This window comes from Parasteatoda tepidariorum, chromosome 6 (genome assembly GCF_043381705.1).
Source record: "Parasteatoda tepidariorum isolate YZ-2023 chromosome 6, CAS_Ptep_4.0, whole genome shotgun sequence".
In the NCBI taxonomy this organism is placed as follows: Eukaryota; Metazoa; Arthropoda; class Arachnida; order Araneae; family Theridiidae; genus Parasteatoda; species Parasteatoda tepidariorum.
Genome location: NC_092209.1, coordinates 2,727,533 through 2,754,508, shown reverse-complemented (window position 1 = coordinate 2,754,508; position 26,976 = coordinate 2,727,533). Strand labels below are relative to the sequence as shown.

The following is a 26,976-nucleotide window of genomic DNA, read 5'->3' as shown; positions in this document are numbered from 1 at the left end:
AAAAATAAGATTATCTGAAATGCATTATACACATACAAGGCACAAATTAGGTTTGTGTCAAGTACAAACATGAGAAGAATATTTAAATTAAATTGCAATTTGAGTACTTTTATTTACAACACAAGAATGTGGCTTTTCTACACGAAAACAAGAACAGTTCTTTAAATTCCTTTCAAATTATAACTTTACAATATTGAATGCATAAAATTCTCTTTCGAGTGTGAGAATATTGATATAAAAATATTTATGGGTTAGAAACTAAATAAAATAAATTCAACATAGTTAAAAGCGTTTTACTTATAATTTCAATAAAATTTGCTTCCAAAATTTGCTTCTTATATTAAAGCTGATAAATGGAAATCAAAATTTGGACAAATGAAAATTGAAATGAACATTGATTTGAATGAACAAAAAATAAACAATAAAAAAGCAGAGTTGAATAATAATTTCAATTAATTTTTATTTTACTAGACTGATGCAGATCATCTAATGCAGATATTTTTAAATGTAAGTTCATTACACATTCAATTGTTTAAAGAATTGCCTATTTGCAACAATTCGTAAAGAAGAATAGCAACCTTCTCAATTAACGCAAGATCAGTCACTGGTAAAAGTTATATTAATTTAAATCATTTAATCTAAAGCATTGGTTTTCGGACACGATTTAAACCAAGCAATTTTTACCAAATATCAAAAAATATAAATATAAATAAATTGAAAAAACAATAGATTTTTTTAAGTTGTACAAAATTAATTAATTAGCTTAAAATGATTTAATTTTTAAGACAAAAAACACAACGTCCACAAAAAAGTTTATAAATTTTCAGTCTATAAAATTGATGTTACAAACTAGCATCTCAGATAAACTTTATCAGGAACGTTTTGTTTTACATTCATTACTCAGTTACCTTATTTCAACAAAAAAATAAATAAATAATATTGTGAAAGAATTGTGTACATAAAGAAAAGCTATAGAAAAATTCAAAACTATTAGCTATTGTTTTAATAATATTTTAAAAAATAATTTAAAATTCAATAGACAAAACATGTTTTTATGTTATATTACTGCAAAATATGAAAGCAATTTTTTTCTCTTGATAATCATTTTTACTCCTACCAATCAACACTATTATATAACTTTTGTAATACTTTCATTTGTTTATTTCTTTTCAATAAGCAAATAACTTAATTTACTAATTTGTTATGTGTCTGCCCCCTTTGTTTGGATTTTTTCACCAGCCAACTTTGATATTAATAACTGCCAGAGTGGGAGGAGGTTTGCATTGTGCTTGAGTACACATAGATAAATGTAATGTAATGGTATATGTAATTGGGTAAGATGTATGTAATTGATAGATAAATGTATTGGGTATAAGATAAATGTAATTGGGAAATAATAGGAGCAAAGATTTTGACATACCTTTACTGTTTCAGCATAATTTTCCTGAAATTCACTACACTGAATAAACCGAAATTCACTACTTTCCTGAAATTTACTTTTTTTTGTTTTTTTCTTATTTATCTACACTACCCACATAAATTAGGAAAGTTTGAATTAATTTCCAAGTGATGCACATTACCTTAGCATGGACATTACCTTACAGGGTTTCAATACTATCATTTTTAGGTCAGAGGCATGTTTGTTTTGAATAGTGACCAGGAATATTGACTTTGTGTAATATGCCAAGTAAATTTGTTGAATGTGCAGAAATTTAATATGTAATAAATTTTATATTAATGTGCATTCGCCAAAACCATGTTAAGGGTTTGGTACAATTTTAAGGCATTTTGAAAGAAAGAAATAGAACACACATAAATAACTTCAATGTTTCATTATTGTATTTTTTATGATATGCCTGTTATATTTCTATGATATTCTAGATAAGAATTAAGCCTATAATATTTCTAGAGAAAAAATGATCTTCCGAAAATCTCAGTAGAAAAGAAAATCAAAATTTTTCCAGTTTTCTTTATTTTTTTATTGTTTTTAAATAAGAATAGGAAAGAAAGGTGCATTTTTCTATCCATCTGATACATAAAAAAGGCATCTTTTGAATATGATTACGGAGGGGGGTAAATCTTCTGAACATTTCTGCACTAAGTAAATTTTTTACTTCACGACTTCACATTCATTATTTTTCATTCTTCTCAACAAATATGAATAGAAAAATCCCAAGCATTTCTTTTTCCTTCGATGCACGAAAAAGGCATCTTTTCAATATAATTTTTGAGGAAAAAAACTTTTCTGTAGAAAAGAAAGCCAAAATTTTTTACTCCCTAAAGGAAAATTCTTTATGCAAGAATTCCGTAATGTTCTGTGACAATATTGTCGTGATTCTGCTGCAGGGTCTGTTATACCGTTAATGCTGTTTTCTTGCATGTGAAGTAGTATCCAAAGTATTGTCGAAAAATGCAAAGTGTATAATAATTGATATTTTTTCCTATAAATTTTTTAAGATAATCTGATGTCCTGAAATTCAATAAATAATTACGTTAATTCAATTTAATGTAATAATTATAATGCTAAGAAATAATACTGTAGAATCATTGAATACTTAGTGCATATAACAGAGATATGAATCCCCTAAATTAGTTTTCATTAATTACATATTCTTAAAAAGAAATAAAGAATAATCACTAGCATGGAGTAATGCATATAAAAATATATATGTGCTTAAAACAAAATTATTTAAAAAAAAAAAAAAAACTAAGATTTGACTTAAGATTATCTGATTTAAATAAAAAAAACTGTTTTAATAAAATTTTATGAAAATGACAACCTTGGGTCAAGCAAGCTACTGAAGACAGGTTGAAAAATACAATAAATAACTTTAGTACTTACTACAAAATAAGGACCATTTAAAGTAAACAGAAGATATTTCATCAAATCAGTTACTATGATTTTGTCTTACAACAAAAACAAGAAAAATGAAGATTTATAACACACTTTTGTAAAGATTTCTTATCACAAACACGGCATGAAAAAGGTTTCTCTCCTGTATGAATACAGAAATGAAGATAGAAAAAATGTTTCAATCAAAAAAATTCAATAAATAATATAATAAAACTGGAGAGATTTCGTATCGTGATCTGTGGCAGAATAATCGTAATTTCCGGGCAGTGGCACGTGAAAAGCTAAAAAAAAATAATTAAAAAATCACAGAAAGGGACCAACTCGAAAGGTATAACTCATAGTCACCTCCAGGCAAACATCGACTTTTTAAAGAAAAGAAAAAAATTAAGTTTAAAATCTACTTGGTTCCCTGGGAATTGTAGTTGGCGCAACAAATCACAATACGGAAATATCCACTAAAAGCTTTTATTTTCAAATACAAACAGATAGTTACAGAGTAAACAAACATATTTTGTTAAAATAGTGTTACTATGATTCTCCCCCACTATGAAAACGAGAAAAATGAAGATTTAAAGCACTCTTTTGGGAAAATTTCTTATCACATACACTACATAAAAATGGTTTCTCCCCAGTATGAACACGCGAATGCTGGCTTAAATACTTCTTCAACAGAAAAGTTTTACCACAAACGCAGCATGCGTGAGGCTTTTCTCCCGTATGAACGAGAGAATGCAGATGAAGAGTACTTTTTGATATAAAAGTTTTATCACACACGTCGCATGAATAGGGCTTCTCTCCGCTATGCACACGAGAATGTTTAATTAAGTGGTCTTTGCGGACATACGTTTTATCACACAAACTACATGAATAAGGCTTCTCACCCGTATGAACACGAGAATGCAGATTCAAGTTACCTCGTGTTGTAAATGTTTTATTACAAATATTACAAGAATAAGGTTTCTCCCCAGTATGAGTACGAAAGTGGATATGCAGATTAAATTGCTGTGAAAATTTTTTATCACACATGCCACAAGAATAGGGCATCTCTCCAGTGTGAACACGAGAATGATTAATCAAATGATTCTTTGACACAAATGTTTTATCACACTCACTGCATGCATGAGACTTCTTTAAAGTACTAAAATTTTTTGTTTCTTCCTCCGTGGACATTTTACCATGAGAGACTAAAAAAAAACGCTTTGCAATATATGATGATAATATACGCTTAAATTAGTTTTAGTTTACATAAGTTTCATAAGAAGATATTCATTAAACTCGTCAGTTGTTTTCCTATATTATGAAAAGAGGAATTTTGAAATAGCATTCATTTACGCATAAAAAAATGATATTGTTGTCAGTTGTACTTGATCTGATTGATTGGAAAAAATTAATTTAAAATGTAAGAACTTCGTCAGTTTACCGAACAAATGCTAAATATAAACAAAAACCAATTTATAGTGTAATGGAAAGCTTTGAGCTTTCTACTTCTGTTTCATTCAAGAATAAATAGCACATTCAAATTGCAAAAATTCTCTACATCCTTCAAGATCTCCAGATAAACAGAAATAAACAGTTTAAACTGTTCATATTCATCCACCAACCCATTACTGTGTCTAATCTAATTAACTTTTTTCACTGTAAAATAATCACGCAGCTCCGATTACCAACGACGGAAAAGGTGATTGGTGAATTTTACACGCAAGATAATTACACCAATCAAGCTCTCGTATTTCCGCTCCGGTGATCGGTAGTACGGAAATCCTCTATTTGGCTTTAGTTCTGCTTTGGTTTCGGTTCTGTTTAAGGAAAAGGGTTTATGGTAAATCCAGGGACTAATATAGGGGTCTTCTCTCTTTTCCCGGGGGGATCTAGACGGACCGGCACACTTTTTTATTTTAATATTATAGATATAATATGTCCTAGCCGAATACTCGTTCATCGTGCGGGGTGAAAAATGAATCAATAAATTAGTACTAAGCAATACTATAAAATCATGCACAAAACTGCAAGTCGAATGCAGTTATATTATTTTTATAATTTTTATATTTATATTTATTTGTTGCTCTTCTTGGTTGTTTTATAAGAGAAGGCTAGCTTTGATAAACATAATGTGAGCCGGCCCCCCTAGGTCTGGTGCGGTCCATGCGTATGAAGGAAAAAACAACATTTATGGGCACAACAGCAGAGGTTTTCAAAACGGGTTTTTAACCTCCACTTCTACTACTGGGGTTGGAGAGAAGATTAAAATCTTTCTCCTTTTATTTATTGTTGGTTTGTTCTGCATGCAGTACTGTACTATTAATTAAGATATATCTTTTAGAATGCATTTATATCAGCCATACAATCTTCTAACATATTTTGAGATAGAAAGAAGGAATAAAATGGCGGTTGACGAGGACAGCGTACGCAACCGTACATGTAAAGTTGTCCAACAACCGGTTCACGGGTAGCGCACCCTTTAACTATCACTTTGCTTCCTATGCATAAAAACTTAGTGCATATGATGCTCTTATTAAATCTGAGTATGTTGCTCGCCCTGTAAGTTGTTTTTCCGGTATAGCATACCACACAGATCAGTTCCCGTGTTAGTTACATATTCGAAGAGCTGGACTTCTTTCTATATTTTTTAGCTTTACGTTATTGCAAAACATATATTTAGTAGTTCATCCCATTAAAATAAAGTATAACAGAACTATCAAGAATTATACAGCTGCACGAGGCAACTCATGATAGCTAAAATGTACTATAATCAAGCTACTTTCACCTGTACTTATATCTTCGAGTGGTAGTAGAATAGGCCAAATTTTATAAATATCTATCATAAACATGTACAGTATTGGTGAAGCTGTTATGAGCACCAAATTTACTCCTAAGATATTTTGAACCAATAAAAATCTTATTTTTATTTTAATTAGTATATCAACAAATAAACTAAGCATCATTGACTTCAATAATAATTTGACGATTTTTTAAGCTCTCTTTAACGAATTAGTACCATTTCTTCATAAATTTTGCTTTTAAGTGCGAATTATCATTTTCGTCAATAATAATATTAGCGTTTTCTTACGTTTATCCTCGGCGAATTAGTACCATTTCTTTATTAAAAACTTCTTTTTACAAACTTTCTTTTTAATTTCAATTATTGCTGATTTTAAATGTATTAGTTTCATAGAAACACGTTTTAAAAGCGTAACTAAAGAAAATAAACAAGTTGTTTCAGGAATACTATTTGGTGTCCGTTTATGCTTCTACGATCAGATAATTTGGAACAACGAAAACAATTATGTTTGACAGAACACGTAATAAACAACGTTTTTTTTTATAAGAGCTGTTAAAAGCAAGCAACACTGATGTTACCATTAAAATATTTGACAAAATTTAATTGTTCATAGTTAAATTTAACCAAAGTCCGGTAAACCAAAGAAACAATTTAATTTTTTAAATACTTCTGAATTAAATATATAATTGAAATATTAAAAATCTAGCTTTGTAATTTGTTTCTTCATGTTAAATTTCGTAATTTTAAAGCCTTTGGATACCCACTACATGGTATTCCAACACATATACATGCACGCACACACACACACACACTTAAATTCGTTATTTTATTTCAAGTATTGATTACTGTATGTAATATTTTTGCAAAATCATGTAAACCACTTTTTTATTAACCATTAATTCGTAAAAATAGAGATATTTTATGAATTTTTTGTGTGTGTGTGTTACGGCCAACGCCCAAAGTCCGGCCATTCTCGGCCAAAGTGCGATGTAATTGAAACGATCAGTGAATATTCTACTTCGGCCGGCCATTTCGCGAAGTGGCCACGATGTTCCGCCGGCCAAAACGCGATGTGCTCAATCAAGAATGTCCGGTAGGCGGCGCATCTGCAATTCCGGCGGGAATGTGCCACGTTTTTAATATCTTTTGTATTTCTAATAACTTTTACTTTACAGAAAAAAAAATTGTAGTGGTATGCTTTTTCACATACCGGATGGTACGGTGGGACCACAATTTTTTTAATATTTGTTTTATCAAATAGATAATTTGCTAATATTGCCTCTTTTGTTTTTGTTTTTTTTTTAATTTAAAAATATAAATCTTCTAATTTAAAAATATTAAAAAATAGACAAATTTTTAAATTAAAATATAAAAAATTTAATTTTTTACTTTGTCTCAAATGGCCACATCCCACCGCAGTTAGCTGCGGGCAAGGCCGTAGCCAGGATATTTTTTCGGGGGGGGGATATGGTAAGAAGCAAGGAAGGTTTCAGACATGCAAAGTAGGGGAAAAACATTGTAACAAATATTGTTTATTCTGTTGTTTGCAAAAGTTAAACTAGTAATTAAAAATATTACATAATAATTATTTTTCAATTAATATTACTTAATAATTATAATTAATATGTAAACAAAGTTTACAAAGACATGCGACGGGGATTTGAAGAAAATTTTTCGATTACTTTTTTAGGACAAACCGGAATATCCCGAAAAAAATGGCAAAAAATGGAAAAAAATGGCTTAATAAAGTTAGCCCTCTTAGCCTTTCTTCTTTAGTAGCATTTCTTGTTGCTGTTTTTACGCGTTTCAGAGTAGAAAAAGTTCTTTCTGCAGTTGCTGTGGTGATTGGCAACGTAGCCAATATTGATAACAAGCAATAAATGTTTGGGAAAAATATACTGTTACATTCTTCCATTGCTGAAAGTGCCGTATCTGGTCTACTAAGGGGTTCACGCAGGTTCCACTTTGATGCCCATATTTCCATTTCTCCCAATGAGGTTTTCGATGTCAATGAAATCTGCGTAGATTCGGAAATTGCATAAATTAATATTAACGTTCACACAATACTTAGGTAACACTTTATTGAGAGATGCTAGAGTATCTTCGTGCTTCGAAAATCTTTCAATTAGTTGGGCAGCGAAATAATCTAAAAAAGGAATGTACTGCTTGAATTTTGATGGAAGTACTGCTCTGGGTTCATGTTCTGATTTTTTATATTGCCACGGTGATTTTGATAGGATGCCAATCTAGGAAGTTTTACATCTAGATCCAAATCTGTGAAAGTATTAAGGAGTTCCGAATATAGCTTTTGAAATTCATACTCGGCATTTTTTCTTTTGTTTAGAACTGTGTTGTTTATTGATTTTACATGTATCAAATCTCCATTCAAATCTGGATGAATTTGTTGGAGTGCTTTGCTAAGTCACAGAAAAAATATCTCTACAAATAAGTAAATTAATGTGAAACTCACTTTTAGTGATAGTAGAAATAAGATTGTCCGCTTTAGAGGAAGCATCACAGTTTCCAGAAGTCTTTACTTCTTCGAGAAGTTGAATTATTTCTGGATAAAGTTCTTTAAATATAATAATTGCATCATGGTTTTCTATATCCATCTTGTTTCGCAAAAAGATATTATTTTTTTGAATTTTTCATTCGGCAAATTCGTTTTGATGATGTCTTCTAAAACACTGAGTGTACGGGGAAAATGTTTGATTCGACAGTTTTTTTTATTTTATTTTTATTGAGAGGCTCAAAGAAAGACTAAAAAGTTTGAATCCCTGAATTTCGAGGGGGGGATTTGTCCCGACTCCCCCCCCCTGGCTACGGGCCTGGCTGCGGGTACCGCAGCTAGTAATTTTTAAAGAATGAAGTTATGGTTCTACAGAGCCAATAATACGTGCCAATGATTTTTTCTTCCAACTTTGGCTGATCCTCCCATACCACTTCGAGATTTGGCCGGGCAATTCTCGAAATCAAGAAAAGATCGGACATTGGCCAGCCAATTTACAACGTTCTTAGCCATTTCGAGATTTGGCCGGCCAATTCTCGAAGTGGCCGAATTCGAGCTTGGCCGTGACATATATATATATATATAGATATATACTGTAAATGACCAAAATTGGTGGCTGTTGACTTTCACCGGTGAATGTTAACAATCACATAGTAGCTTTGGTAAATGTCCGAAATATATACTAGGTCTATTTAAGTGCATATATGGCAGTACTTTTACTTTCGTTACTTGTACCGCCGGTACAAGTAAAAAGTACGCAAACGGAAATGTCGAATGAAATCGTTACTTTTTTCTAAAACTCGGTAAGCTTTCTAGTAAAAAAAATTGAATTTAAAAAATATGCTTGTGTTTTTTTAATTTATAAAATTAATGTGCAATATATGTACATTCACAGCTAACTTCGTGTTTAAATACCTTGACCTTTTAAAATTGTCTTTCCGCTTATTCAGCGTGGCTAAGCACGTTCTGAGAAATTCTCGCAGCAGACTCAGTGACGCCACTTTCGAAATTCAATTATTTTGCAAAATGAATTAAAAAAATTATTAATTAGCAAGTTATTTTCATTCATTTTCGAGTTTTATGCATTTATTTAAAACATTTTAAATAAAAAATGTAGGATTTTGTTATTACGTTTTGCAATTTTCTTTTTGAACTCACTAATAATACATTTTTGTCTTAATACATTTTTTACTAAATACATTTTTACCTAGTATATTTTTACTAAAATTATGTTTATGCCCGACCTTGTCAAATAACGCCCAGTCAAATCTCTAAGAGCTTCAGAACTATTTGTGCTATTGAAAACTATCATAATTACTATTTTAACTCTTGAAAACTTGAAGGTATTAATTTAGCCGATACTAAAATTCGTTTACAAATTTTAATTATTCCGTTTGGCAGAAATTTTCGGAAAATGATTTTCTCGCATGACTTCAGCATTAGCCATTGTCTGTAAACTGTTCTGCTTCAGCTTATACTGCACATTCAATTATTTTTTACTAGCTCAAAGATCACAAAGCTATCTGCAACCCCGTGTTTGCTTTGTTTATGTTCGTGCTTTTAAAACGCGTTTCCATATAGAGTAAAACAATTTTAAATCAATGGTAATTTAAATAAATAAAAATAATAAACTAAAAATTAAAATCAATAGATAAAATTTCTTTTTCGTGCAAATCCATAAAAAGTTTTATATTAAAATTATATTTGATTTTAAAATTAAATTATACGATTATATTATAAAATAATATTATAATATTCTTCCGAATTTAAAAATAAATTAATGTCTATAACTTTCAAAATAAAAAATAATTAAATAAATAACAACAATTTTGCAAAAACATTAAAGAACATAAGAATATTATTCAATAAAATTTTAGGTTACTTTGAATTTTCGATTTCCTAGAAATGTACTTTTAAATCGTTACTTTTTTTGTTTAGTACTTGTACTTTTTACTCATTACTTTTTAAAATAAGAACTTATTACTTTTTATTCGTTACTTTTTTTAAAAATACTTGTACTTTTACTCGTCACTTTTTAAAAGTAACGTTGCCATATATGCTTAAGTGTAACAGCCCGGTATGCCCTACGTCAATGTTTTTGTATTGTTGTTGTTGTTGTTGTTAATTTACGTCGCACTAGAGCTGAACAATGGGCTATTGGCGACGGTCTGGGAAACATCCCGGAGGATGATCCGAAGACATGCCATCACAATTTTGATCCTCTGCGGAGGGGATGGCACCCCCGCTTCGGTAGCCCGACGACCTGCGCACGAAGTCGAGCACTTTACGGTAGCACAGTTTAACGAGGACCAATACCGCACACCCTCGGTCCCTACGCAGACTGATCCAAGTGGTCACCCACCCGCACACTGACCGTAGCCAGTGATGCTTGACTTCGGTGATCTGCTGGGAACCGTGTCTTAATGATCAGTCCACTGCGGGACCAATGTTTTTGTAAGGTCAAATACCACTTCCGAGTATGCATTTAACCGGCACTCCGAACATTGAAGTTTCTTCTAATCTATCCTCACCAGATATTAAAATATCGAATAATTATAATGATATCAACGAATAAATGAATATCTAATCAGATATAACAAATATTTCGCACATTCACCAAAGCGACTATGTGATCGTTAACATTCACTGATAGAAGTCGACATTCTCTCGGTCATTCAAGGTAGCATACATACAGACAAGTAAAACATTGTTTATCATCTATTTTTATTTAAGAGAAAGAAAGTCAATAGCAAACTACTGTCATAACAAAGAAAACCTAATGATTGTTCAGTATCGTTATCATCTCTATTAGCTGGAGTTGTCTGAGGTATGTTTGCATGGACATTCCCGCTGCTGAATGCTCTCCGCTGAGCATTTTGTAATGTATTGCGTGTTTCGTTACTTGCGTTATTAGCTGAGTTTTGCATGTCAGATCTTTGCGGACGTTTCTGAGATTCCAGATTTGACTGTTCATCTAAAAGTTCATGTTTAAAATTTTGATTAGTCAATGTATCACTGTTGGCAGTTAGTGCTTGGAAGTTGGTTTGGTTTGAGGGATTGGTTTTTGGTTGAGCCGTGTTGAAGGAGTTATGATGGGTTGACTCCAGATTATTTCTTCGAAAATCTGACATAGGTTCTTGATGTTGTTCTTGAACCAGTTCAGGTTTATTAGTTTGATTTGCCAATCTATTTCTGGAAGGAGTTGAAAGCTCACAGTTGACTTCACATGCAACTAAACATTTTGTTTGGAGTTTGTTCTTCTGATTCGTCTCTAATTGTTTTGGAATTTTCAGGTTCAACGGCTGAAGTTTTTCAGTTCTAAGTTCATCTTCAGCATTATGTTGGTCTGCACTCGTAAATAATTCACAGTTTACTTCCTCATTGACAACCAATTTCTTTGTGAGAAGAATTTTTAAAGTAAGGTGCTCGAAAATCTAAAAGGAAAAAAAAAACTATAATAGTAAGAAAAATAATAAATGAAATACACTTCAAAATATGGGGAAAATACTCTTTCCTTGAATTGCGATTGAAAGTAAAGAAAAGAAAATTAAAAAAGGTTATAACACAGTTTAAATGCTGTTACATTGGACCACAGTGGTGCCTTTTTTTTTAAATCTTTGTACAGAAAAAAGCTGGACGTGACGGTGTCCACTTTTACAGCTTGTTATTTCCTTGGAGATAAATAGCAATGGCATACTTGTAAGTGACGTTTTGCTGATAAAGATTAGTCGGCGCTGACGTCATAGGTCACATGTGTGGGGTATGGGGGTCTTCTTCGTCTTGAAGTGCAAGTACCCAATTCCCTTTCAAGATTAATTCTGTGGGAGCTCAAAATTATGATTTTACCCTATTTGTTGTGTAAATGTGACTTTAATAATTATATAAATTAAATATTTAATGTGAATAGTTTAATTTAGTAAGAGTCGAAAATATTTAATTGCTAGTTTATTTGATAGCCTTGTTTTATAACTATACTCATTTAAAGATTAACTTTAAAACCAATAACCATTGAATAAATTTAATTAATATATACTCATATTTAGTACTACACCATTGTTTTAAAATTTTACATCCATAAAAATAAAAGTAAAGTAAGCTTCCCATTTTTTTTTCTTTTTTGCTGCATTCTTGAAAATTTTATTTGTTAAAATTGGACGTCAAATTTTTCGTGATATGTCTGCCCTTGCCTCATATTTGCCTTTGTTGATAAAAATGGTGACTATTTCTCCCTGACCTGTCACACAATATTGACATTGGTTGTTCCTGCAATAATTCACAAAACAACTAAACTACGTTGGAAAATTGCATTTTAAATAAAATTTATTTTGAAAATTATTAATTTTTTTAATATTATTTTCATTATTTTTGTCGTTAATCATTACTGTTATTATTTAATAATTAATACTCACATGAACTACATTGTCACCATTTTTCGCACTAGATTCAATGAATTCTAAATCCTCGTCTCCAGCGAATCTCTTCGCTACATCACGTGGTACGACAGTGCAATCTGGGTGGTCTATCTTATTTCCAACTGTTCAAATAATACACTGTTATAAAAATTAACTTAAAACGAAACAAAAAAAAAAGAAATGGAAATTGAAAAAAAAATATTTGTTTTATAAATTTTATAATATTGAAAGGATTTTATGAAAACATTTAAAATTTGGAATTTTGTATCTTAATGTTCACTAAATGCTGTGAAACGATTAAAAACGAGTTTTTTTTTTAAAAGTTCATTTGAGTGAAGAGAAGAACTATGGTGTCGAAGAAAACTTCAAAGGAGTCAAAAAAATTTGTTCGACTCTCACTGCTGTTAGTTAATTGCTACGTTCAATAGACAAAAGAAGAAAAAAAGTTTTCCATCTTAGAAAAACTCAAACAAATATTTATAATAATGGGACAAAATTTTCACTCAAATTATTAATATAAAGAGTGTCCCAAAATTTGTGCTAGATTTGAATAAACACATTTTTTCCAATTATAGATTTTTTTCATACTGAGACATAGGATAAGGTTATGCATAGCACATCGTGCATATGAGTTCCGTAGCTTTTCTGGCGTTAACTTATTCTTTTATCGTAATTTTCCAATGCCATTTAACATAAATGCGACAGAACTTAATAGATTCAGCGTTGACTCTCTATTTCTTCAATGCACGAGTTTTGCGGTGGATCTGTTGAGATAGAGATCGACCTTCCCTTAGAAAGAAATTGAACAGTGTTCAATCACACAATCTAGGGACACTGTATGGCATATCGAATCGTCACGTTGTAACCATAATCATATTGAAACCATTACTATATTGTCCAATACTCATGTTGAAACTCACGTGTATAGGACGGCCAGAGTGTTTAGCCAAAGAATGTAGAGGGGAGTATATCCTTTATATTCTTTGGCTTAAGCATCGTCAATTGTATCCAGTGTCCAAAAATTTCTCAATAACTTTCTTCACAATTAAATCAATATTCCGACCCTATTTTGTACGAATTTTGCAGCTAAAATTTCATTATTTTTGAGGCATTGTTCAATAATGAAAACTGCATTTTTTACTAACACAGGGCCCGCGCTAAGCATTCTTCATCTCGCCAAAAGCCATAAAATCCTAAATTTGGCGGATAAAATTGTGTTTTAGCGAGAGTATTGAAAATAATTTTTTCTACTAGAAAGAAAAATATAATTTAACTCGATATCCAAAATTACGTCAAAACGAATTTTTTTTATACCAATCCGTATTTTTTATTCGATTAAAAGTAATTTTCGGTAGGTGCTTCGCATAACCAATTAGCATTGGGTCTAAATAACATAAGCTTGCAACAAACTATTTTAAAATAGTTTCCTATGGGAAAAAAATTAATCACGAAACATTTTTAAGATTTGCATGCTGGAGAACACTTTCGAAAATTGACGAATACTTTTGTTATTTGGCTAATAATTTATTGGCTAATAATTTAAAACCTTAGTGCGGGCCCTGCTAACACTAGACTGTAAATTATCAAAAAAATTTTTTTACAGCCAATACTAAATTAATTAATTTTCTATTTAATTCAAATCTTGCGTACATTTTGAGACCTCTTTTATTATGACAATTATTTAAATTATAACGTATCACAAAATTATTTTATCTCATATTTGAATGTTTTTGAGCTTGTAATTGATTTCGTTAATAATTGATTTGATTGAATTATTGTATTAATAAATAAATTATGAATAAGTTATCTTTTGATTTATAAATTCCAAAAACAAATTTTGTCTAGCTGAGGTGAAAATTTATTAAAAAGAAGTGCAAATTAATTTAATGTATCATTTATTCATGAATATTCACTAAAAAAGATATTTATGTATGAATTACACCTCTGTTCTCATAATGGTTTCGCCAATATGCGTAGCTTCGGGAAGGTATGGGGGGGCACGAGCTCCCCCACCTCCCAATATTTTGCCAAAATGCAATTTTTTCCGAAGTTGATTGTATAATTAAAAAAAAATTTTAATAACTGAACAAAAATTAAGGTAATTCCATCGACTATTGTACTCGTCCATAAGTTTGGTCTTTCAAAACAAGATGGTTTTGTTTAATTTAAAATACGAATGCTTGGGAATTTCATGCATTTTGGGTTTCAGTATAAATAATTGTGTTCACATATGGACTGCAATTTTAGTTATAACTTATATAGATTTTTGGAATCTTTGGGAAAAAATTAAATCTAGAAAATTACACTTGGAGTTGAAAATTTTTATTTCGGTTCAAAAACTTTATAAAAACTAATTAACTTGAATTATATTCAATTTATTATAACAATAAAAACTTATTTCAGTTTATAAGTCTATTTGTAATATAATCAAAGTCAATTTGTAACTAAATAATTCTAATCTAATGGCTCTCACTTTTTGTTTAGAATCTCCTTTCAGTTTTGCCCAGAGGTTGTTCAATCTTGTCAGTGATGCTTGCTAACTGTTCAATTTAACAAAAAAGGGTTTAACTGGGAACTTATCACGACAATTATTTATTGTCGAGCCGTGGTGGCTTAGGGGAAAGAGCCTTCCCATGAGGAGAACCGGGCTCGATTCCCAGCTATCGCTGGTAGATACGAATTCCGCACCAGGCGTTCACCGACCACGATGTTGATGTAAAATATTCACAGTGGTAGGCGGATCATGGGAAAGAGTCCCCTTGCCGTCAGATTAAGGGAGGTTTTCGCGGTTTTCCTCGCCATGCAACACAAATGCGGACTAGCTCCATCTATAAGTCCTCCAGGAAGGCAAATTTCTCCCATTACGCTATCCAAGAGTTCCCTTGTCTACTGGATTGAGTTCAAAATAACAAGGCTACGGAGTTGAACATTAGTAGTCATGAACCCAAAACATTAGATCGGCTGTATAAAATATAAAATGATTTATTGTCAATAAATCAACTTTCTTTTACTCCGTATGGAAAAAAAAATAAAAAATTTGTGAATGCTGTAAGATAAAAATTTATGAACCTTAAAACAAATAGTTTTCAGGCTTAATATTCGACAAAATAATTTATGAAACATGGTCATGACTTTAGCATCCTGGAAAGCCTCTTTGGGCAAAATGAACCCAAACAAATATTATTATTTTCTGGTCCCAGTACTTTCTTACGCACGTAAATTAAAACTTTGTATGAAGGGTGTTTTGCAATGACCACTCTTAATGTAACTATTTAAAATTTCAAAATTTGACATTAAAAAAAACTGTGCTTATTAAGAGTGGCACATTAATGTATCATTTTAAAATCCTGGCAAATTATGATATACAAAACAATTATGTTCATTTAGGGTTGCAAATTAATTAAGTGAACGAAAAAGATAAATTATGGCAATTACATTATGGTAGTTAATAAGAGAGAAATAGAGATTAAAACCCTCTAAAGCAAATTTATTTGTAAATGAAGTGATGTTTCCTAGCAATTTTTAATCGGAAAATGAATTTTATGCTGTTGATTTTTACAACCTTAAAACAAGATTTATCGCAGACTGGATTTTTTTTCCCTCACTTAGCTTTTTAATTCTATATTTTAAAAATATTAAGGGATGTTCTGTATAAATGTTTGCATTTTCTACTTGCCTTTTAAATTATCTATATATGGGAATAAAAATGTTTTCAATGATTTAATTTCCTTTTCTTTTTTAATATTCTGGAATGTCGTTGCCCTTCCAGTGGGCAATCATACTTCTTTTTTCATTAATTATTTATGATGTTTGTTGAAAAAATCGTCAAAAGTGATAAAGACCTACGAGGATGACAGCTCCGTCACTTTTTTCTTTTAATCGTGTCAGCCAATCAGAAAGAGCATTGAAAGTCATCATGTCTGTAGTGTCATAGACCAGGAAAATACCATCGTAGTAGCTAAAACAGAAAAGCTTTTAGTATCAAATAAATGGTAGTATTGATGTAACACACAAATAACTTTAGAATGGTGATAGCTATAAAGATACATATAAGGTGTAGAGGTATAATAAAGTAGCTTCACATATGAAGGCATAGTAAAGATGCTGAGTCAGATTTAGGATTCCTGTACCAGCAGTTAATGATAGATAATAAAATAAAATAAAATTATGTACAGCGAGGAAATAATCTTATTTATATCGGATTAAAAAGGAAACGCGTACGTCGCATTTCTTTCAAAAGACAAGGGGGGGGGGGAGGGNGGGGGGGGGGGGAGGGGGAGATTGATGATGAGAATTGAAAGTAAAACGCTCTACGTTAAAATATGACGGAGTAGTTATTCTTCTTTTTAATGTACGTAAAACCATATTTAAAAAAAATATATAATTATTTTATTAGTTTGCATGTTTAATCGTAGTCCATAGTTTGCTTTTTTTTTTTCTTAAAAAAAAATGGTCCGAATTTCTTTGAAAACAATGACAATACATTTTGTTTGTATCATTTAGAAAACAATTGTGACTTGCATTGGCATCAGACACAGAGAGCTCCTGATAAAATTTTAAAATTCTAGCTAGTCTGGCAAGTGGTCGAAATTGAAAATGAATTTTACTTGATGATCTAAATTATGTTCAGGAAATGATTGAAACAAGCATTTCCATAAAACAGTTCATTTAAGAACACTTCATTCAACAAGTCGGCTAGAAGACAAATTTCTTTTGATTTTATTTTAGTCAATGGGGATCAATGGTAAATTTCTTTTAACTATTAAATGACAAAAAATTTCTCTCGTAGCTATCAGGAAACAATCAAGACTTATGTCATCTAAACATAATAATAAACACGGCTGTGTGTCTGTTTGTCTGTCTGTAATCACAATATATCGCCCCAGAAGCCTCGCCCAGGCACAAAACTCGGCACATAATTGTGTTTTGACATAATGAAGAAGTATTTTTTTTTCTTTTTCAAAAATTTGGATTAGTTTTTTAGTTATCAGTCATTTTGTAAGAAAATCTATGCTTTTTCGTCTTCAAAGAGCCATATTCAAAAAACTATTAAAAAATGCATATACTTTTCTCCACTCTTATAAATGTATGCTAATGCGAACCTTACAATTGAAATATTAATTTTCGACAACTTAAACCAATAATATACGAAGGAATTAATAATTTAATTGTAAGGTTCGCATTAGTTTACATTTATCAAAGTGGAGAAAAGTTTAACTTTTGTATTAAAAATGTGGCAGCATATTCGATACGTAGTTAAATAGAACGCTTCGCTTTGATATGATAATCGCAGAGCTATAAGGCGATAAACAGAGAGCTCGCTGCACTTAACTATACTCAATACTGATAATCGCTTTCCTACTATGTTTTAAAAAACTTTATTTGTGAAAACCTTTAGCGTGGCGGACAGCTGGCCGCCTTAGGCGGCTAGTTCTAAATAAGATCTGATGACTCTACTAGTTAACCGAGTAATGATCGCGCTTGTGTAAAAAATCATTTTAAAATTATTTATTTTTTAGAGAACTATCAGATTAGTTTCTGAATAAAACAAATTCTAAAAAAAATGTATTTTAGTGGATAAAAAATAAACAAGTGTACTTTAAAAAAAAAAAAAAAAAAGGAAAAGAAAAACCTGTTACTTAAATAAAGATTAACTCTAATAATTCATCAAAATGTACCGTTTTTTTTAACTTTAAAAGTAAAAGAAACACAAACTTCATTCTAAGTAATTGATTCATGAAAAAAATTTCTTTTTTCATAAATTCTTTTTACAAAGTACTTGTGTGAAATATTATGTGCTTATGCGCAGCCTATTTTTGTTCCTATTTAAAGATGGCAACGAGAAGAGTTTTGGTGGTTGCCATGGTAAGTTTAGAATGTAAATAATAGTTTTTTGACTAAGAGATTTGTTTTTTTTTTTTTGGAACGGCGATGCTATAATTTTGTTGTTGAGTAAATAAATCTTCCTTTTATTAAACGTAATAGTAGAGTTTTCTTAATTATTTGATTCGAAGTCTTTTGAGTTTTATTTGAGGTCATCTTTTTATTTTGTATTTTTTGACAACTTGAATGAATACTTACTTAGGGACGACATTTTTGAACCAGTTCTGATTTGATGTTTCCCAAATACTAAGTTTCACTCTTACCCCTTTAAAGGTGAATTCTTTAGAAGTGCGATCAGCCACTACTGTCGATTGATGTCTAGCTGCAACACAATTAGAAATTTTGTGAAATGCCAAAAGAAACACCAAAAAAAAAACCACCAAAAAGCGGCGATATCCAATTTTTTCGACCCTAAATCATTAACAGTCTTTTCGTGGAACTCCGCCTTTATAAATAATGTATATGATTTCAATGAATTACTTTCAATTCGAGAAGGAGAAGACAGCTGATACACAACCACCTGACCTATAACCTCATTACCAGCTGATTGTTTATGAACAAAATGGCGTGTTAATGTTACAGTTGTTAGGCTTTTTATTGTTGGCCTATTTTCATAAACAAGGGGGAAATGAGTCGCTCATTTCTTTCCTTTTGCCAAGTTTTAATTACATATTTCATCAATTTTCAAGAATTCATTAATTGCGAGATTATCGCGCTACACGATAATCGATTACAGTAGAGCATATTTGACAGGGCTAGGCTTAATTGAAAGAAATGCCACTTTTCAACAGACAATCAGGATCCATACTCCAAGGTGGCATCTCTTGCAAGTATCCAGTTGTGAATGTATTAATCAATAAAAAATCTTTTAATTATTTTGAAAATATTTAATGAGAAGAATATAACTTTTTCATTGTTAATGATTTTAAAACCAGATTTTAAGCCTGACAATTGAATTCGCAAGCCTGGAACAGCATCTAGTTTAGTTCAGAACTTGAATATGGAGTATGCATTAGCTAAAAATGATTAAAATGTGCAGGATATAGGCTCCCTTTGAAATAAAAAAGTAAGTTTTTTTCGTTCCCCTTTAATACAAGAAATAATATAAAATGGCTGAAATTTAACTCAATTTGATATTCGCAAAAAAAATAAATAAATAATATTTCATATTATTTATTTATTTATTCATTTGTTGAAAATTAAAAGTGAGTTCTGGTTAATAATAATAGTGAAGGAATGGGATAAATTAATAATGTAAGAACTATTTTTTAAGTCTTTTGGGCGAAATTGTTCAGATGCATATATCTTCTATTATAGATGATCATTGACAGTAAAGTTCAATGTCTTTGTTAGTTTTATATACTTTTAGAGTGCTTTTAGTCATCAGTCGGATGCATCCTGATAGAGAGCAGAAATTATTTAAAATTCATCCGAGTCAAAAAATGACATGAAATGTTTGCGAATGTATGCATTAATTAATTAGGTACAATGGTGGTAAAAATAATTTTAAAATTTCATTTATTAAATCAAGAATAAAATACGAGAGCTGTTTTTTAAGCAAGGACCGTTTGAAAATAAAAGCCAAACGAAGAAAAATTTTCATGAAGCAAAAATATTTTTTGATTCTACATACATTTCTCTTGTTTTCAAAATAGTTGCCAAATTTGCTTAAACACTTATCATTCCTTATAATTAAATTAAAAATATCCTCTTTATAGCAACTTGCCGCTTGTAACTTCCCTTTGAAATGTTCTGAAAACAAAGAGGTCACGACCGTTTTCACGTCTTCGTCATGTAATACTGTTTGCAGCCAGCCAAAATGATGTTTGAAACATTGGAAAAAAATTAAAATCACTTAACGCAAGGTCTGGACTGTATTGAGAGGGGGTTTAAAACTTCTCACCCAAAAGAGTCCAACAAAGCTCAGGACTGAGCTGTGAAGAGAGTCATTGTCATGGAGTTACAAAATTTCCAGTCAGCATACCAGTAGGTCAAATTTGTCGGTGAATGTATGCAGAAGAAAGATTTTTTTGCCGACTAAAAACGCATCACTGACAGTATCTCATACACGCTTGTTATACTTAACGCATTTTAAAGAACTGGCCGCACAGGTTACTTACACAGCTGACTCTAAGCAAAGTTGTTCCCAAGGAATGCCAGAACAAGAAGCAGGCACTCGTTGCGACGACGCACGCGTCACCTCTACTAGTGTATACAACAAAACAACCCTCGTATTTTGGATTAAATTTCACTTTAAAGATAAAAATAAATACTCTTTGAAAAAATATTTTGAACTATAATAACACTTACGATTAAATTTTCCAGTTGTATACGCATGAGCCAAGGATGTTTTCCCTACACCTAAGGAAAAATAAAAAAATATTGTACCTTTGTGTATATATAGCCTTTCTTTGTATGTATAATATCATGAATGACCGAAATCAAGAGAATGTCGACTTTCAATGTCACCAATCACATAGGGCAATGATGACAGTCCGAAATATTTATTATATCCGATTTGATATTCACTTATTCGTTGATATTATTATATTTATTCGATATTTTAATATCTACTGAGGATAGATCAGGAGACACATCAGTGTTCGGAGTACCGGTTAACTAAATGCATACCGGGTAGTGGCACTTAACTTTAAAAAAAAAACACCAGTGTAGGGTATAATGGGCGAATGTATACCGGTCAGTGGCACTGAACCTTAAAAAAAAACATTGATGTAGGGCAGTGGTTCCCAACCTGGGGGCGATCGCCCCAAAGGGGGCGATAGAGCTTCTCAAGGGGGCGATAATCCTTAGGGAGGCGATCAGGGGGCGACGAGTACTCAAAGGATAAAAATTGCTAATAATATTAATAATTAAAGCTATTTGAGATTGAAATTAAAAAATATATATGAAACCAATGGTTCTGGTGTCGACAAAGAATTATGATAGTTAAAAATTAAAAAAAAATTCAAGTGCAGGATCGTTTTCGTCATAGGTTTTGGTATCGCAGGCGTAAATCTGATAAGTCGCTCTGTTCCTCTGAGCAATAATACTGTTTCCAGGCGTACTGATGAGATGGCCGTAGACGTTGAATCAAAATTCATTAAATTTCTGAAAGAAGGTAAATTTGCGTTGCAGATTGATGAATCAACTGTGATAGATAACAAAGCTGTTTTAGCTTATGTGAGATTCATAAATGCGAGTAAGGAGATTAACTAGGAAATGTTGTTTACAAGAACTTTGAACACCGATACAAAAGGATCGTCGATTTTTAAATTGGTCAAAGACTATTTTGAGGTAAAAGAAATTCCCCTCACAAATGTAAGTGTCTGTGCAACAGGTGGAGCTCCAACCATGTCTGGTTGTCATATTGGGTTTCTGGGTCACCTTAAGAAAGAAGTACCAGAAGTTATCTCCCCATTCATTATGTCAGTCATCGTCAACTTTTGGCTGAGAAAAGTTGGTTATTCCTGGCATCAATAAAATAAAAGCTACTTCTCCAAATAACCGTTTGTTCCGACAACTTTGCCATGAAAATGATGAAGATTTCGAATTCCTGCTCCTACATACAGCCGTGAGATGGCTTTCAAAAGGAAACTGAGCCGTTTCTTCGAATTGATGGATTCGGTTACTGAGTTTCTCGACACCACTGATCCTGTTTTAAGTGAGAGTTCGAAGCAACGCAAGTTAGAAACTGCGTACTTCACAGATAGTTTTGAAAAAATGAAGTAAATCAACGTAAAACTTCAAGCAAATGAAATAAACATTATCAAAGTTAAGGGAATCACATCTTCATTCATCGCCAAGTTTGATATCTACAAGTCAAACATTGGTCGCAAAGAGCTAATGCAATTTCCAACTCTTAAAAAGAGTTCAATGGCAGATATCGAGATTGTCGAAAATAAAATCTTATATTTTACTGATCACCTTGATCAGTTACAGGATTTAAAGATTTGATGAAATTAGAAATTCCGGATTGGATTTTCGATCCTTTCTCTTTTAAAGTTGTGGATAAGCTCACTTCCTCTTTGTAGACTAAGATTTTAGATTTGAAGTATGACTGTGAGGCTAAAGTCGTCTTTAAAAAATACGGTTACGAGTTATCTTGGGTAAAGCTTATGGATACTTATCCACAATTGTGGAAACAAACTGAGCCGCTTCTCATCTCGTTCCCGTCAACATATTTAGTGGAGAGAGGATTTAGTTCTGTCTCCCAGCTGCTCACAAAGCAAAGAGAAAGGTTGGACATTTGATTCAATTGCCTTTAAATCTGACGAGCATAAAACCTGACATTCAAGCTTTAACTTGAAATACACCAAGCACAGGGCAGTCATTAAAGTGGTAAAAATGTACTTTCTCCCTCTTAATTTTTTTCCCTCAAATTTTAGTTGTTAACGTTTTAACTTTTTCTTGATTACATTAAAATATGAATTTAAAAAAATGTACTTTTGTTTTTATTATTCCGTTTTAAATATCATTTCTTTTTGGAAAAAAAAGATGCACAATTTTTTTTAATTAATAAAAATGACAGGATAAATGTGCCTCCTTATTTGCATTACAATTAAAATTAAAATCAAATAACATAGCATATTTTCAGTGTTTGGTTGCTCACAAGCAACAATGAATGTTTTTTTGAGCAAAAGGAGAAAGAGGCGATAGGTGTCAGCCAACCCCAAGAGGGGGCGATGGTTCACAAAAGGTTGGGAACCACTGATGTAGGGCATACCGAGCAGTGGCATCACTTACCTAGATCTAGTAAATATTTCGCATTACCAAAGCGACTATGTGATTGTCAACATTCACCAGCGGAGGTCAACAACCACCGATTTCGGTCATTTGCAGTAACATGTATAATGTAAACATCTAATGAAATCACTGTATTTAGTACTCTTTAAGAACAAACAAATCATATAATGTGATAAACAATAAACGAAGCAGTTACAGTGTTAAGCTATCATTAGCAGGAAACTAATTAAAGTTATTTATAAAGTTATTTATGGAATTATAGTTATTTTTTCAAGTCATATAGATTTTACTTGCTGTACTATTATCTGCTATTAATTTTAAGTTTTCGATTTTCTTTCATTGGTTGAAATAAACAAAATCGAAATTTAAAGTTATTTACCTGTACAGTTAGTATTTTACGTTTTTGATTTTGTTTGTTTTCTAAATTAAGAGTTATTATATTTGGGTTTTACTTATGATTATTTGGGGTTTATTTATTATTATTTGGGGTTTATTTATTATTATTTGGGTTTGATTTATTATTACTATAACGTAATTCTACGTTGGATTATAAGATAAAGTTTTCTTAAATCGGTATCTGATTTTATTAACCGTTTTACAATTATTATTTTTGGGACAAATGACATTAATATACTATTATGAATGACGGTTAAAGAGATTCGATATGGAACTTAACTTTCAGCTTCGTGAGGAATGCAAAAATTGTATTTAAAATATACATCCATCCGTTCGGTACTGTCGTGAACTCACTAAATTTGTTACAACAATAAACTTTTAATTTTAAATGCTATTTCAAAAAATGATTACGTAGAAAAATGATTTAATGTTCACTTATAGATCTTCATAAGGGAAATATTTGGACGTGGGAAATGTCGGCTCTTTTTGTTGCATATATTTTTAGCTGAATAATTTCATGCCAAGCAATCATCGGGGTTGGTGAGCGTCAGCGAGATGGGGGCTTAACTCCCTAGTATTAGAATAAAGCATCTTGTAATTTATAATTTCAATAATTAAAGCTTTTAATCAAAATTTTAAGTCAAATATGCTGAATTATTGTATTTTTACTGCTTTTTTCAAGTGATCCAGTAGTAAGATAAGATAAAAAATGTTATCTTAAAGTAAATGTTCATGATAACTTGAAAACTGGACAATAATGAGATAAGCGAAATTTCAATCAAAGTAGAATTCCTAAATTACGTGACAAAACAGCATAAATATTTAATAATGATTTGTTATATTTATTTATTTTATATTAATATTATTTCGAACTTTTGTCATAAAAACTAAAAACGTAAAGATATAATTTTTTTTTTAAATTGTTAGAAAAATTATATTTTTAATACGAATTGAATAGAGGAATTTAAAGGCAAAAAAAAATAAAACCTTTTTTTTTTTCTTTTGTAAAAGTCATAATGTTTAATTATGAATTTAGAAATTCTGAAATATGTATGCTAATGATTAACCGTCTCCCTTTCACCGCCTATCTTTAACTTTCTCTTAAAATTTACATTTTGTTACATCAAACATAAGGATAAAAAAATTTTGTTGTAGTATTTTAAAAATATTTTAAATTAAATCAAGCATTAAATTCTTTTGATTGATTTAAATCAATCAAAAGAATTTAATGCTTGATTTGCCCCAAGCATCAAACTTTTTAAAACTCAATTTAAATTGCATCATACAACTTAAATTTAATGACATCGACCCACGAATTAAATAGGAATTACATTAAGTATTAAGTTTTTTAATTCTTCCGAACTCAATTTTAATTCATTAAATTAAATTCATCAAAATTCAATACAAATTGAAACAAGAATTAAATTCTTTCAAACTCATTTTAAATTAAAACCAAGATATAAATTCTTCCGAACTCAATTTAAACTGAAACCAGATTGAAATTCTACTAAACTCATTTTAAATTACATCTGGAAATAACTTACTTGTTGAGAACTCGGCAGTTAATACTTTTGAATGCAATTTAAAGTGTGAAGCACATTTAATTTTTTGAAGGCAATATAAATTGCATAGCGCATTCATCTCTTTTGAATCCAATTTAAGTTGAATAGCGCATACAACTCTTATGAACGCAATTTACAGCTTATTTAACACACTTTTAAATGCAACGATCAGTAAACTCTTTTAAAACTACATTGAACAATGAATTTTTTTAGAACAGTATAAAATTAATTACAAAAATTTTTTGCAGAAAAAACTTACCCGATTCGCCAAGGAGGATTATTTTAAATTCATGATTTGTATTAGCGGGCATTTTCGAAAAGAGACAAGTCTCCATTTTATCAAATGGTGCTTTAAATATGATGAATCATTGCGAGCATCTGCTAATTAATTTTCCTTGTCAGCAAATTCCAAAACCTGCTTCCGTGTCGAATGCTCTCCCAGTGGTAGAAAATAAATAAAAGTCACTTCCCGCACTTGTATGATATCACTGTCACATGGACGTAATCTTTTTTCTTGTTTATTCATTTATACCGCAATTATCGAGTTACAGATAATCCCAAACTACAGATATCCTTAATACAAGTATTCAACAAAATACTAAACACAAAACCTATTTCATTTAAGTTACGGAGACCGGAAAGTAATGTTGTTTCGGTGTGATAAATATTTGTTAGTCTTAAAAACCAATTCATTGTTTTCGATTCCTTTTCGATCCGGCATTGAAAGGTTGTTGCTAACGAGGATGAATACATTATTGATTAAAAATAATATCTTGATCACAAATATCAAATACACCGAAACGACATTACTTTCCGGTCCCCCTAATATATATGATCAACACAAAGAAGATGTTTTAGTTAGATTATTTTTCTACATACTTTAGGATTGTTTAATCATTATCAATGCTCATCATTTCTTATCAATTACAAAACATTGGTTTTAAGAATTGAACTCATAATAATTTATTTATTTTTTATATACATTGAAATGCATTTCTCCGAAACATATTGTCGAAAACTGTTTCCATGGATAAATTTATAAATTCATCTAAATTTATTTAGTTTGATTATTTCGATTAACTTATTTTAATGGTATGATATCTTTTACGCCATAATTCTAATTATTATTTCTATTTATCACATTATAAGGTCAATCAAAATCTCCTAAATGTAATCCTTATTCTGATTTTTCGAGTTTATGTCAATCAAATTTGCAAAATTTATTATAAACATAATTAAAATAAAGAAAATCATTATTTTAAACATATGAGATAAATTTAATTATTATTTTGATTTATTGAACATTATTTCAAACAAATTTGTTAAATTTAATCATTATTTAAATTAATGGAATTAATTTAAATAATGATCAAATTTTTTCAATCAATTTTTTTAATTCTTATCATTATTTAGCATCATTGAGCATTATTTACATCAAATTTACTAAATCTAATATTTCTTTAATTTATTGAATTTATTATTTCAACCGAATTCGGGGTCGTCCACAAATGTCGCACTTAAGAGAAAAGAAAAAGTGTTCTTTGTAAATGTGACAGTTTGTGACAAAGAAGCGATCATAACAATTAGTGTGACATTTAAAATCAACTGCTTAAATATATTTGATATTTGTTTCATATTTTTCATTACAATAAGAACTCACACAATCATTATAAAACTTATATGATCAGTAATGACGATGAAACACATATTTAAAAACATGATTCCATAAATATGATATCATAGTCCTATTTCTCAAATGGCAGCTTATGTCTATCAAAAAATAGCGGGACAAGGGAGAGGGAGTCATTTAGTAGCCAAGGTAAGGAGGGAAAATATTT

General features: G+C 30.7%; 2 protein-coding genes across 3 annotated transcripts; both read right to left on the bottom strand.

The window, feature by feature from the left end:
* Positions 1-3,382: 3,382 nt before the first annotated feature.
* Positions 3,383-8,245, bottom strand: LOC107453906 (zinc finger protein 510). The gene is made up of 3 exons (XM_016070921.3): positions 8,104-8,245; positions 5,197-5,331; positions 3,383-4,038 (listed from the first exon to the last, which is right to left on the bottom strand). The coding sequence occupies exons 1-3, from the start codon at positions 8,243-8,245 to the stop codon at positions 3,383-3,385; spliced, it is 933 nt and encodes a 310-aa protein (XP_015926407.2).
* A 2,604-nt stretch (positions 8,246-10,849) lies between these two features.
* On the bottom strand, positions 10,850-26,040 carry LOC107453905 (ras-related protein RabJ). 2 transcript variants are annotated; one of them, XM_016070920.4, is made up of 6 exons: positions 25,398-26,040; positions 20,748-20,798; positions 18,636-18,759; positions 16,397-16,512; positions 12,552-12,676; positions 10,850-11,576 (listed from the first exon to the last, which is right to left on the bottom strand). In XM_016070920.4, the coding sequence occupies exons 1-6, from the start codon at positions 25,471-25,473 to the stop codon at positions 10,857-10,859; spliced, it is 1,212 nt and encodes a 403-aa protein (XP_015926406.1). In that variant the 5' UTR covers positions 25,474-26,040; the 3' UTR covers positions 10,850-10,856. The 2 variants fall into 2 exon arrangements, with proteins under 2 accessions (XP_015926406.1, XP_021002852.1); XM_021147193.3 differs by lacking the exon at positions 12,552-12,676 and having other exon boundaries at positions 16,401-16,512; positions 25,398-25,606.
* Between the last annotated feature and the right edge of the window lie 936 nt (positions 26,041-26,976).

Bases quoted from the DNA above. Each gene is read 5' to 3' on its own strand.
- LOC107453906 (XM_016070921.3), bottom strand. From the start codon at position 8,245: ATGGATATAGAAAACCATGATGCAATTATTATATTTAAAGAACTTTAT. The intron at 5,332-8,103 runs GTGAGTTTCACA...TTTTATGCATAG, and splicing joins TATTTCTACTATCACTAAAA to GAAGCAAAGTGATAGTTAAA. The intron at 4,039-5,196 runs GTATGGCTGATA...GTTTTTTTTTAG, and splicing joins TCAAAATATGTTAGAAGATT to TCTCTCATGGTAAAATGTCC.
- LOC107453905 (XM_016070920.4), bottom strand. From the start codon at position 25,473: ATGGAGACTTGTCTCTTTTCGAAAATGCCCGCTAATACAAATCATGAA. The intron at 18,760-20,747 runs GTAAGTGTTATT...ATTGTGTTGCAG, and splicing joins TACAACTGGAAAATTTAATC to CTAGACATCAATCGACAGTA. The intron at 11,577-12,551 runs GTGAGTATTAAT...TTTTCCTTTTAG, and splicing joins ATGGTGACAATGTAGTTCAT to ATTTTCGAGCACCTTACTTT.